Source organism: Elephantulus edwardii, unplaced genomic scaffold (assembly GCF_000299155.1).
Source record: "Elephantulus edwardii isolate Elephantulus edwardi_28Jun2011 unplaced genomic scaffold, EleEdw1.0 scaffold00193, whole genome shotgun sequence".
Classification (NCBI taxonomy): Eukaryota; Metazoa; Chordata; class Mammalia; order Macroscelidea; family Macroscelididae; genus Elephantulus; species Elephantulus edwardii.
The window spans coordinates 5,125,803-5,139,367 of record NW_006399943.1 but is presented as its reverse complement, the minus strand read 5'-3'; the positions used below and the strand labels follow the sequence as shown (position 1 = coordinate 5,139,367).

The 13,565-nt window shown below is 54.1% G+C and overlaps 1 protein-coding gene across 1 annotated transcript; it reads left to right on the top strand.

Annotated features, from left to right (window-relative positions):
• Positions 1–459: 459 nt before the first annotated feature.
• EEF1A2 (eukaryotic translation elongation factor 1 alpha 2) lies at positions 460–12,488 on the top strand. The gene is made up of 7 exons (XM_006896886.1): positions 460–656; positions 2,137–2,316; positions 3,329–3,625; positions 9,106–9,256; positions 10,252–10,508; positions 11,160–11,394; positions 12,090–12,488. The coding sequence occupies exons 1-7, from the start codon at positions 513–515 to the stop codon at positions 12,215–12,217; spliced, it is 1,392 nt and encodes a 463-aa protein (XP_006896948.1). The 5' UTR covers positions 460–512; the 3' UTR covers positions 12,218–12,488.
• Positions 12,489–13,565: the final 1,077 nt, after the last annotated feature.

Sequence of the window (13,565 nt, the reverse complement as noted above, 5' to 3'; positions counted from 1 at the left end):
CCTGCGGCTTTTGGCTGCTGGAGCTCCATTTTCCCCATGACCAGAGAGAGATCCCCTCCCTGCCCTCCTGCCTGGCCCTCGACAGATCCAGAGGAGGGCCCAGTGCTCTGAACCCGGTCTGCCTGCCGCCCTGGTGCCCTCCCGCAGCCTCCCAGAGGGTGGTGGGAAGATGGCGCCATAGCGCTGTCTCTGCTTGAGCAGGGGTGAGGGGAGCACACTGACCAATGGGGGAGGCAGCAGGGACAGCGCTTCTGAGGTTGCTGGGTGATGCTGGGTCACCGCGGACTCACCCAGACCAGCCTTCCCCATCTCCTCCTCCAGGGCTCAGCCTCCTTCATCACAGGTGATGCCTGTGGGCACTGATACCCTGCACTCTTACACTGACCACAGGGGCTCAGCTCTCGCCTGAGGCCCCATTCCCTCTTCTGGCCCCACAGGTGCACCATTCCTCAGCCCCTCTCCCCCAGTCAGAGCACCCCAGCTTGCGCCAGCCCCCCAATACCTCGGGCAGAATGGGAAAGGAGAAGACTCATATCAACATCGTGGTCATTGGCCATGTGGACTCAGGCAAGTCCACCACAACTGGCCACCTCATCTACAAGTGTGGGGGCATCGACAAAAGAACCATTGAGAAGTTTGAGAAGGAGGCAGCTGAGGTGAGTCAGAAGGTGCCCCCAACCCCATCCCCAGCCTCAGGCCTGGCTCAGGCCACTGGGCCCAGATTCAGAGGGTAGAGGCCCAAGGGGACTTGGTCTGGGAGTCTGGGGAGGGGCAGCTGGTGGGCCTGCTGAAGATGTTTGGGTTTGCTCCACCATGGGGATGGGGCTTGGGAGCGCACTCTGTCTCCCTGGGATGGGCATCAGGGTTTAGGGTATTCTCTCAGGAGGCTAGAGCAGTCTGGAGCCACACCCTGTGGCCCCAGGGACAAGCTGGGCTGGAGGTGGGGCTGCCCTTACTTGTCCTGGGCACCAACGTACAGGGCTCTTGGTTGCTATTAATAGCTGGGTGACAGGCAGCCAGCCACCAGCTCTATTTCTTTGGGCAGGACTGGGGTGAGGGTGCCCTGGATAAGATGAGGGGCTGACAGCTGGTCTTCTTACTCTGGGTGTGGCTAAAAGCTGTGGGTAAGAACTGGCAGCACAGGGGTCTCCCTGCTCTCAGGCACCACACAGCCCTAAGGCTGGGTTGAGAACAGTCAGATCTGGAAAAGCTACTGGGGTCCTCACCAGGTGACCAGGGAGCCCGACAAGGTGTCACTAGCTGGGCTGGGCCCCTTCAGGGTGGGGTGTTCCAAGCCGCGTGCCTCTGAGCCTGGCCCAGACAGCTGCGTCACTTCTTGTAGCCTTGTGGAGAAGGCAGAGGGTGTTTAAAGGGCATCTGTTCTTGCCAGCTGACCCCTGAGCTCATCTGGGTCGCTCCTCCAGGCTGGCTGGCCTTCTTGGGGGGCAAAGGATTGTCCACTCAGTGCTGGCGGGGAACAAGGTCTGATTAGGCTGTGGTGAACCTCCATCCCCAGAGCCCTGGACCTGGGAGATGGGGAGTTGCACTCCCCCCCACCCCTAGACTCCAATGTTTTCAGAGGCCAGGCCCAACTTGTGTCTGAATAGACCCTCAGAGCACCCTAAGTGAGTAGGGGAGAGCCTCATAGACATTTGGGGGCCCTGTCAGCTGCAGGAACAGCTGCTCATGCTGGGAACGGCTCCTGTGCTGCCACCTCTCAGTTCTTGTACTTGTTTAATAATGTGTAGTGGTTGTGGGCAACCTGACACTCCTGTGGTGCTTGGGCCCTCATGGAGGAGGTCTCAGCAGCCAGGAGAAGGGGTCTCTAGTCTAGCCGGCAGCTCCTCCCCAGGTGGTCCCAGGCCCTCCTGCCACCTACTGGTGGATGTAGGGAATGGTGAGTCAGCTGGACCTGAGTGGAACATAGATAGTGGACCTGGGCAGAGTGTGCTCTGGAAGCGCAGGATGGGGATGTCCCTGGTGCTCCCTAGCCCAGTTCCTTCATTATGGTACGTGAGAATAGAGTCCTTTCCCACAGAGCCTTCTGCCACATGAGTGACTCCTGAGGCTGGGGCGGTGGGGGGTCGGGGGTGGGCGGATAGGAAAGCCCCTGAGCACCTGCCCTGCTCCCTCCAGATGGGGAAGGGCTCCTTCAAGTATGCCTGGGTGCTGGACAAGCTGAAGGCGGAGCGTGAGCGAGGCATTACCATTGACATCTCCCTCTGGAAGTTTGAGACCACCAAATACTACATCACCATCATCGATGCCCCCGGCCACCGAGACTTCATCAAGAACATGATTACCGGCACGTCTCAGGTGGGCAGGGCTGTGAGCAATCACGGCAGAACCACCTGTGAACTCTGCCATCCTCCGGGGCAGCTATGTGTCCTCACCACCACTCACTGTGTGGTCAGCCACTCCCCTCTTCCAGTTCACCAAGAGCTCGTGGGGTGCCTTGGTGGCCTAGCCAGGCAAAGGTAGATAGAAGGACAAACAGATCTGAACACCCACCAGCTGACACAGAGATATCATAGAGTGGACAGATGTGAACTCACTGGATACACAACCCCCCTCAGAGACCGATGAACACAGAGGCCACAATGTGAGAACACTCACAGACAGATGGACACAGACACCTCACAGACAAACAGATGCAGACACCCCACAGACAGATGCACACAGACACCCTCACACACTGATGGACACAGACAGATAGACACAAACACCTTCACAGATGGACACAGACACCCTCACAGATAGACAGACATAGATACTCTCACAGATAGATGCAGACAGACACAGAAACCTTCGCAGGCAGACACAGACACCCTCACAGACAGATGGATACAGTCATTTTCACAGATAGATGGACACAGACACCTCACAGACAGACAGACACAGAGACCTCACAGATGGACACGTACACTTTTCCAGACAGACAGACAGACACATACACCCTCACAGTCAAGTGGACACAAAGACTTCAGTGGGCAGATGGACACAGAGAGTCTGTAGATAGATGCCCTCACAGGCAGGTAGGCAGACAGGTACATACTGAGAAAAATACACACGATCCAGACGGCAGGATGAGGGTGGGTAGCAGGCTCCTGTATCTGTCCTTGGCATGTTGGGATCTCCAAAATGCTCTTTGGTCCTGTGACGTCCCTGGGATGGCAGGGAACAGGACTGAAAGGCTGAGTCCAGCATGGCAGGGCTGGATGGAGCTAGGCTACAGAACCACGGCTGGGAGACGCGCCTCACCTGCCCAGGCATGGATGGAGGGGCAGCGAGGCAGTGAGGGCTCACTGCCCACTGCTTCCTATCGCAGGCCGACTGTGCAGTGCTGATTGTGGCTGCAGGCGTGGGCGAGTTCGAGGCGGGCATCTCTAAGAATGGGCAGACCCGGGAGCACGCTCTGCTGGCCTACACACTGGGCGTGAAGCAGCTCATTGTGGGCATCAATAAGATGGACTCCACAGAGCCGCCCTACAGTGAGAAGCGCTACGATGAGATTGTCAAGGAGGTCAGCGCCTACATCAAGAAGATTGGCTACAACCCGGCCACTGTGCCTTTTGTCCCCATCTCCGGCTGGCACGGTGACAACATGCTGGAGCCCTCACCCAATGTGAGTACCCACCCTGGAGAGCGGGGACAGCAGAGATGGGGGGGTCCCTGCTGTCCCTGGCTCCTGGCCCAGCCTGTACAAGGCAGACACCAGCTGCACAGGGTCTGAGCTCCAGGCACTACGGTGGGATGTGTCTCTTCTGCTTCAATTTGTCTCCCCACAGGGAGTTGGGCAGGGCCTCTGCTGGCTCCTCAGGCCGGCCGCGCCCTAGCTTGATGCTTCATGGATAGCCCTTTCTCCAGGGCAGACACCCCCCCCATCCCCATCTGCTGTCACAGCCTCCCACTCAGGCCAGTGGATGGCACTGTGGGGTCTGCTTTCCTGGGGTCTGGAGAGAGCCTGGACCCAGGTCAGTGAATGCAGGAGGTCATTGCCTAGCAGTCCAGCCCCACTTTCCTACTTGGCAGAAGTGAGGTGTCCGGACGAGTCTGCTGTGTTAAGCCCCTACCCACCTCGCTGCCTCCCTGGCCTGGGAGGGCAATCACTCAGCCTGGTCAGTGCCATTAGGGAGCTGGGTGTGGGCCTCATGTGGGAGCCTGGGCACTAGACATGGGTCCTGCTGTTTCAGGAACAAAGCTGAGGCCAGAGGAGTGGGGATGGGCGTCCCTGCTCTGAAGGACCAAGTGTTGTTTATCTGAGGACTGATTTCCTCCTGGGACATGACAGGCATACCGCCTCCACCCTCTCCTGGTCTTCCAGGAGCCTGGGCCCCACAGGACCTTCCCACATGCTCGGTGGTGCTCCTTGCCCCCTGACACTCACCTGCCTGCCTGGGGATTTCCTGGGTCTCAGTTAGGCTGAGGCAACCGGGCCGACCTCTCATCCCTGGGGGCAGCCTTGGACTTGCTGCCCAACCTCCTTTCTTCCATCTAGAGTGGGTGGGCTTTGGTGCAGAAGCATGCCTGGGTCTGCTGAATGGGACCCCTGTGCAGTGATGGCTCAGTTAGCTTTGGAGATACAGCGCAGTGGTCAGTCCTGAGCTTTGAGCATCAGAGGCTGTGTTCTGTGTGCACCTGGCTGTGGTCACCTCTGGGACTTCTGCTCTGTTGTTGAAACACCTAGGGGAGGCTGGAGGCCACAAAGAGGAGGGCTGAGGGGGTTATCAGTCAGGAACTCAGCCCCCCTCCCATGGAGTTCCAGTGTCAGGGGTCATCCCTGCTGTGGATGTGAGATAGGGATGAGGGGCTGGGCACCAGAGAGCAGATGACAGGAGGCACCAGAGAGCCAATGTGGCATTTAGGTGGCAGAGGGGGAGACTGTGGCCCCTCCCTTATCCTGACCCCTCTCAGGTCAGACACCTCCTCCAATCCCTGGAGATGCAGGGCTGAGGGCTGGGAGAGTTTGTGGCCACTCGCAGCCTGTGGAGTTAGGGGAAGCTGAGGGCTTGTCTTTGTTCTCTAGAGCTGCCATAACACAAACTCCACAAATGGGTGGGTTTTGCAAGCAGATTTCCCTGCTCTTTAGGGGCTAGAAGTCTGGGTCACTGGAGACTGCCCTGGGGAGACTTTCTATTCATTGGTTCTGGAGAAAAGTCCTTGCCCCTGTTGAGCATCTGGTCAGGGCAGCATTCCCATCCCCCAGGCTCTTTCCCTCTCTGCTCCCGACAATTGCTTGTTTAATCTCTTTCATCTCAAAAGAGGCTAATTTAAAACACATCTTTCACCAATCCTGTCTTGTCAACATAACAAAACTAACTCCCAAATAGAATTATACCCATGAGCATAGAGCTAGGTTTTTAATACAGCATCTAGCTGTCTGTGTTTTTAAGGGGCACAGTTCAACCTATGATATTTTGTCCTTTGCCCTCTAAAATTGTATGTTCTTGCCACAGACACAGACATTGACCCAATCACATCATCCCAAAAATCTTTAAATCAACTCCAAATACAAAATATCTTTTTTCAGAGTGATTTAAACAAAATATAGTTTAGGCTTTATACCTATTCCATCCGGGGTCAAAATTCCTTTTTTATCTGTGAACAATCTGAAATCTGAAAAAGAAGTTGTCGGTATTCAAAGTAGAATAGCGGAATAGGAATAGGTAGGCATTTCCATCACAGGTGGGAGACTGGATGGAAGGGGGAGAATGGGTAACAGGGACCTAGCAAGTTCAAACTCAGCAGAGTGATTACATGAGCTTGCAGGAATCGAAACATCCTTATCTGAGGGCAATGACTTGGCACTGAGCTGAGTGTTGGCCATGCCCTTTGGAATCTGGGTGGTGTTCCCTTGGCCCCGAGGTTCAGCTCCTCCTCCCAGGCCCACTGGGGCAGCAACTTTGCTCTCTCCCTTTTCGGTGCATTATTGCCTAGCTCATCTGAGGGGTGACCTCACTCCCTTGGCCCTAGCAGTCCATGATCGTCTGCCTTGGGCAAAGTGGGCCATCCTTTCAGTTCCAGGGAGCAGCCCCATCTCCCTGACACATCTTCAGAATGGGGTAGGTGAAGATCTGACTCTGATATCCAGAAGGCTGTGATCCCACCGTCTGAGGGTCATGAGACCATGGCCCTGACCTCTGAAACGGAGCAGGATGTGCTTCCTTCTGTTACCTGCTTCTGGAAAAACCCAACTTGGAGACAAAGCTGGAGTGGGGAAAGCAGCAGCTTTACTTACCTGCCTGCAGAGAGGGGCAGGGGGTACGGGTTCCCCAGGCCTACCCCCCCATCTTGGAGGCGTGGGGTTTATATTAGGTAGGGCAGGACAGTGAGTGTGACAAGTTTCACAGCATGTTCTTTTGACCCTAGAGATTGTCCCAGGCTAACTGGCTCAGAACTTCTTAAAGTTGGTGGTAGTTTGCCTCTACATGCTAAAACCGAGTCATTCTCAGCTGTAGGTTGCACAGTAGACAACAAACAACATCAGAAGGTGGTAGTTTTGATCAGGACGCTTGCTGATTTCTTCTGCTAAGCTAAGGAGAAACCCTCTTCCCTTTAGAATGGTAGGTAGAAAGAACATTAGTATTTAGTTTGGGGTATTGTGAGAGGTTGTTGTTGTGTACCATCAAGTCGAAACTGACCCATCGCTGAGCCTCTAGTGGGCTTTTGGAGGCAGTAAAGCACATGGGAGGAGTCTGCCCACACTGTCCATCAACTGGTGGATTTGAAGTGCATACTTTTGCATCGGGAGCTCAATTCCTTACCCATAAGCCACTAATATCCCTTGCTTGAGAAGTTAGTCTTTTATTATTTTATCTATTAGTTGCAAAAGACAATCTTTACTGTTCAAAGTAGTTGACTGCCGTTGAGTTAAGCCGGACTCATAGCAACTCTATGAACAAAAGGCCTGAACCCTTTCTAAAATTATTGTAGTTTTTCTAAGTTCATAGAGTTTCCAGAGGCATGTTGTTTAGGAAGTGGGTGCCACTCCTGCTTCTAAGCCTGTCTTAATCTGGGAGCTCCACCAAACACTATCCAATATGGATAACCATCATGGCATTTGACACATCAATGGCCCTGGGGTCAGCATCACAGCAACCGCAGGTTACCTCAATACAACCACTTCACCAGTTTGCCTTTGAAGTATTAATTTTTAATTATCAAAGGGTACTTAGGAAAGTCCCTGCAGTCCTACTACTAAGGTGTTACCAGGCTAGTTTTCTCTGTCTTGACTGACAGTGGCTCTTGTACTCCTGGAGGCCTGCTCATCTTTGAGCTGGCCCAGCGACAGCAGTGTTCTTCCCTTGGAGGACAAGAGCTGTAGCTCCTTGGGTCTGTTTCCTGCTGTGGGATTCTCTGTCTCTTCTTCCCTGACTCTTCCAGTCCAAGCTTCTCGCTCAGTCACAGGTTTAACAAAGAAGTGGAGAACCATGTCCTTTGTGAACATTTGAAGACACTTTACCCGAGTTTGCATAACAGAATTTTTTTAGTCTTTAAGTTCTGTTTTGATTTTGCACAATTCCTTTTTAAGTTCATCTTTTTCTGCTCACATTTTGCTATAAGCAGCAAGGAGAAGTCACATGGTCCCTTTAAACTCTTGCTTAGAAATCTCAGGCAGATATCCAAGTTTATCACTTACAGATTCTCTCTTCTACCAAATACCTGAACATGATTCAAACAAGGTCTTTCCCACAACAATAAAGAGCATCCTCCTTCTCCCATCATCCTGTCACATGCTCTTTTTGTTTCGGTCTCACCAGTGCACACGTAACACCCTCATTTCCAGCAGCAGTCCGCTGCAGGCATCCTGTGCATCCTTGGAGGTGTGGAGACCTCTGGGCTGCATGCAGCTCCTCACTCTCTTGTGAACCCTCACCAACTGTGGCTTTGATGCCCACCATTCTACCAAGTCTCATTACCGTGATCTAGGCTTCTGCCATTCACTCACACTCACTTCTGCAGCCGACTGGCTTTCTGAGGTTCTAAATCGTAATGGGAGGAGACTTTCCCTCGGAGCTGCAGGCAGATCCAAACCCTGAATTGTCAGAGAAGCCCAGACTCCTGGTTAGTAACACTACAGACCACACCCCTGAGTTCCTGGCGACTGCTGGGTGCTTCCACGCTGACCACCATGCAGAGTGACCCTCTGAGCAGCAGATCTGAACTCAGTTGTAGTCTCACCAGCCTTGCAGCAGCCTCTTCAGTTGTAGTCTCACCAGCCTTGCAGCAGCCTCTTCAGTTGTAGTCTCACCAGCCTTGCAGCCTCTTCCACACTTACGTCTACTGTGGAAGTCATGTGTCAATACACTTCATTGAGGATCTTCCTCTCTTTTTGATGGCCTCCGCTTTTCCAAGGACTAGTCCCCCCTGACATGTCCAAAGTATGTGAGACAAAGTTTCACTGTTCTTGTCTCTAAGGGGCACCTTAGTTGTACTTCCCCAAGACAGTCACACTCCTCTCCAACAACACAACTCAGAGGCACTGATTCTTCGTCAGTCATCCTTATACATTGTCCAACTTCCAGATTCAATAGGAAGCAGCTGAAGAGACACACCATGGCTTTGTCAGACACACCTTAGCCTTCAAGTTGACATCTCTGGTCTTTATGCTCACTATTAAGTATCTTAACTCTTCCAGCCTCCATCTAGCACACAATTTTAACCCATATCCACATTTTTGATACCTGTTAGAGCACCACACCATTCTCAGTAGCCAGTTCTGTTTTAGTTACCTGGGAACACTCTAATGCAAATACTGTGTGTGCCTTAACCAACAAAAGCTGTTTTCTTACCGTTTTAGGCTAGAAGTCCGAATGCTGGTGTGAGGGGACTTCCCATCCCTGTTGGCTTTGAGGGAAGGTCCTTATCTTTTTCTAGGTGGTTGTCATGTGACTCAGTGTCTCTTTGCCTGTCTGTGCTGTTTTTACTTGTTTAATATTTTCATATCTCAGAAGAGATTCTCTTAAAGTATATCCTGCACCAAACAAATAAAAGCCAGTTACAAACAGGATTATAAACTCAGGCATAAATGTTAGGATTAACAACACATGCCAGAGGACACAACTGGGTAATAGACTCTGGCACTGGGCTCTGTCCTCCTGCCAGATGCCATGGTTCAAGGGCTGGAAAGTGGAACGCAAAGAAGGCAATGCCAGTGGGGTCTCCCTGCTCGAAGCTCTGGACACCATCTTGCCCCCTACTCGCCCTACCGACAAACCCCTGCGTCTCCCACTGCAGGACGTGTACAAGATTGGCGGTGAGTCAGAGGACGAGTGTCCTGGCCTCCCCAGGTTCTGACCATTGCCTTATCCCCCAGCCCTGCCCCATCCCGTCACCACTGCCCCACCCTAGTTACCTCTGTCCCTCAGCCTCCTCTCCTCAGATGAGAGCCCTGGTCAAGGTGCTCCCTTCTCTCCTGTCCATCAGTTTAGATTTCATCAGGGTTGCCTTCTCTCCAAGCCTATGCTTGGAGCTGGAGCCAGGGAATGCTAATTCCTGCCCCTCTGCTGGGGCTCCCAGTCCTTGGTGAGAAATGCTCATGACAGGAGAGAAGACAGAAGCTGTAAATCAGTATTGGACCTGCAGGGCAGATCCCAGTGGGTCTCATGTAGGACAAGGTGTCACCTTTGCTCCAGCACAAAGAACAGGGAGACAGACCCCTGACAGGGAGCAAGATCCCCATCAGACACTTGAGATGTTCCCCTGGCTCTCCAGGGAAACAAGACACCACCTTCAGATCTGTGATGGGAAGGTGACACCTCTCAGCCTACTGACAGAAAGCAGACCCTCTCCTCAGACCGACACCCTCATATCACTGAAGGAGACAGAGCTTCTTCCCTAGGCCTCTGAAGGGAGACAGACCCTTTGCCAAAGCCCTGATGGAGAGACCCTCCCTCAGACCCCCGAGGAGTCCTGGACATGTAGACATTGTTTCATGGTGTCTGTGACATTGGAATTTTGAGGCACTGGGCCCCAAGTTGGAAGGTCATCTGTGTTTCAGAGTAGGTCAGGTCTTGCTCTTGCCACGCTGCCTGGGCCACAGGCAGGTCTTCTGTGAGGTGTCCCATGCGCTCCCTTCCCAGGTGGCCACTGGTGGGTTCAGTCACTCTTCTCCTGGCTCTGACTTGTCCTTGAGCTCTTCACTCACCAGCCGCGCAGGGCCTGGCTCTGCTTCTGTCTGAGCCTCTCCAAGGTTGACCAGGTCTCCCCTCCCTCCACATGCTGGGGCCCCTCACACTTGCTCTGGCCTAGGCATTGGCACGGTGCCTGTGGGCCGTGTGGAGACTGGCATCCTGCGCCCTGGTATGGTGGTGACCTTCGCACCTGTCAACATCACTACGGAGGTGAAATCGGTGGAGATGCACCACGAGGCCCTGAGTGAGGCTTTGCCTGGTGACAACGTCGGCTTCAATGTGAAGAACGTGTCTGTCAAGGACATCCGCAGGGGCAACGTGTGTGGAGACAGCAAGTCTGATCCCCCACAGGAGGCTGCACAGTTCACCTCACAGGTTGGTGGCCCGAGAGGGACAGTTGCTCTAATTAGCAGAAGGGGGCTGTGGAGGGAGGGCCTTCCAGGGCTGCCGAACCCTCTGTCCATTGTATTTGGTCTTGGGAATAGTCAGACCCTCACATCACAGCAAGCACTCAGGTAAGGGCACACGGTTCCCTCATCACAGACAAGGTCAGCATGTGGTCCCCACATCAAATGTGAGGACACTGAAGGGCTCTCTGAAGACATAAGGGACCCCACCCTGGAAGAAAGCATGGAGCAGGCCAGTCCCAGGCATGGCCATGCTGACCCACGTGCAATCCTGGTTCTAACAAGTGAGGCCTGCAGCCTTTGTTACAACAGAGTGCTGTCACTGAGCCTTGTCTGTGATCGTCTGCACCACTCTGTTCTCTGTCTCTAACTGTACTCTTCATCGGACAGTGACAGGGCTGTATTGAGATATAATTGAATACAATGGTTCAGGCCCAATACTACCTGCCCCTGCCTTCCTTCTGGCCTGGCTCACCATGTGCACACGTTCCTGTCCTTGCCAGCAGGTGTCAGTGAGGGCAGTCTAGGTGACTCTTCTCCTGGGGCCAGGGGTGCTTCCCTGAGTGGTTTCCTGCCCACCTTGGGATTCTCTTGACCTTGCATGTGACTCTGCCCTCAGGTCATCATCCTGAACCACCCAGGACAGATCAGTGCTGGCTACTCACCAGTCATCGACTGCCACACGGCCCACATTGCCTGCAAGTTTGCGGAGCTGAAGGAGAAGATTGACCGGCGCTCTGGGAAGAAGCTGGAGGATAACCCCAAGTCCCTGAAGTCGGGTGATGCGGCCATTGTGGAGATGGTCCCTGGGAAGCCCATGTGTGTGGAGAGCTTCTCCCAGTACCCGCCTCTCGGTGAGTGACCCAGGGTGGACATGTGGCCTGGGGCAGGGCCCGAGATTGTGCAGTTCTGGGCTGTTTAGAGCTTAGCAAGAGACCCTCAGGCTCCACCCCATCAACTGCAAGGGGGAAGGCATCCCATTTTGTAAGCTGTCCCTTAAGCAAGCCAACCAAGGCACACCATAGGTCAAACAGCAGAATTAGAATTGACCACTGGGTCCAGCTGGCCCACTCAGAATGGCGAGCTTAGAGAGCTATACTGCAGACCTGCCTGGAGCTGACCTGTGGGCTGGGCTGCACTGTCATAACAGCTCCCAGGAGGCACTGCCGGTCAGGTGCTTCCTAATGGCTATCTGTGTGCCATTTGGTCCTCTAGTAAGAACCTGGGGTGAGTTCTAGGCCCTTGTCACTTCCGACAACTAGGAAATTCTATGTGCCCTCGCTCTCCACCTGAAAACTGAGGTTCAGAGGTGGGCCAGCCAGGATTAAGGGTGGCAGTGGAGCTGCCACAAGGGCCAGCGGGCTAGACGATGCTAGCCGCGCGTAGTGCACCTGCGCGCTGCATCTCCACGGGGCTGCCTGGGGCGGGGCAGCGCCTGAGTGGTCCCCAGAGTAGGGAGAGGCTGTGCGCGAAATGCGCCTGCGCGCTGCATCCCCGAAGAGGCGAGGGGGCTGTGGCGGGGCGCGGCCTCACACTGACCTCCCCGCAGGCCGCTTTGCCGTGCGTGACATGCGGCAGACGGTGGCAGTGGGCGTAATCAAGAACGTGGAGAAGAAGAGCGGTGGGGCCGGCAAGGTCACCAAGTCGGCGCAGAAGGCGCAGAAGGCCGGCAAGTGAAGCGCGTGCGCCCGCGGCGCGGCCCCCCGAGGCGGCGCCGCGCCCCGCCGCCGCCCTTACCCTCGGCGCGGCCCAGGCCCCCCAACCCCCCGCCCGGCGCATGTCTGCACCTCCGCTTGTAAGAGGCTCTACGTCAGCGACTGGATGCTCGCCATCAAGGTCCAGTGGAAATTCTTCAAGAGGAAAAGCGTCCCCCGCAGCCCCGAGGCTTCCGCGTCCAGCGCTCGTTGCGCTCAGTGTCCGTTTTACCAATAAACTGAGCAGCCCCAGAGCCGAGTGCGCCTGCGTGTCGGGATGAGGGTGCAGGGGCCGGTCAAGAGCGGGAGGCTAGTGACTCTCCACCATCCCTTCTGGTCGCTCACAGGTGGGCAGCCTCGGGCTTGGAGAGCGCCCAGCCCTCCAGACCACACAGGGCCAGAGTCTGCTGGGGGGTGGGTGGTGTTTAGACTTCAAGTCACTTTGGAACGAAGGTGGTCCCAGAATGCAGCATGGTGCAGCAGGTCTGCTGCAGACTGGGTCGTTGTTGTGTGCCATCAGCTGGGATCTTCTCACAGCTGAACTTAGCTCTGAAGGAATTTTGTTGTTGTTGTTGTTGTTATTATGTGCCATCGAGTCACTTGCGACTCATAGCGAACCTATGTACAAGAGCCCTAAACGCCGTTCTATCCTGTGCCAACCTCGCTGTCTCAAACACACTCATTACCACCATTCCACTCACAGAATCGACCGAGGGTCTTCTTCTCTCCTGCGCCGTCCCTCCACTCTCCCAAACATGATGTCCCTCTCCTAGGACCAGTCCCTCCTTGCAACATGCCCAAAGTATGTTAGACGAAGCTTCAGAATCCTTGACTCCAAGGAGCATTCTGGCTTCACTCTCTCCAGGACAAAACTGTTCTCCTAGCAGCCCATGGTATATTCGACACTCTTCTCCAGCACCACAGCTCAAAGGCATCAATTCTCTTTCCATCATCCCTATTCACTGTCCAACTCTCACGTAATTGCAAAGGCTATAGCCTGGATCAGGCGCACTTTAGTCTCCAGCTTGATGTCGTTGCCCTTCTGTACTCTTGAGAGGTCCCTCACAGCTGACTTTCCCAATGCAATTCGTCTCCTGATTTCCTGGCTGCTGTTACCAAGAGTGTTGACTGTGGAACCAAGTAAACCAAAACTGTTAACTGTCTCAATCTCCTCACCATCCATACTGATGCTGCCAATTGGCCCAGTGGTGAGAATCTTTGTTTTCGTCAAATTTTTTAAATTTTATTTATGTGTGTGTGTGTGTGTGTGTGTGTGTGTGTGTGTGTGTGTGTGTACTGTCAATTCGGATCTGACTGGTACAAGAGGAGAT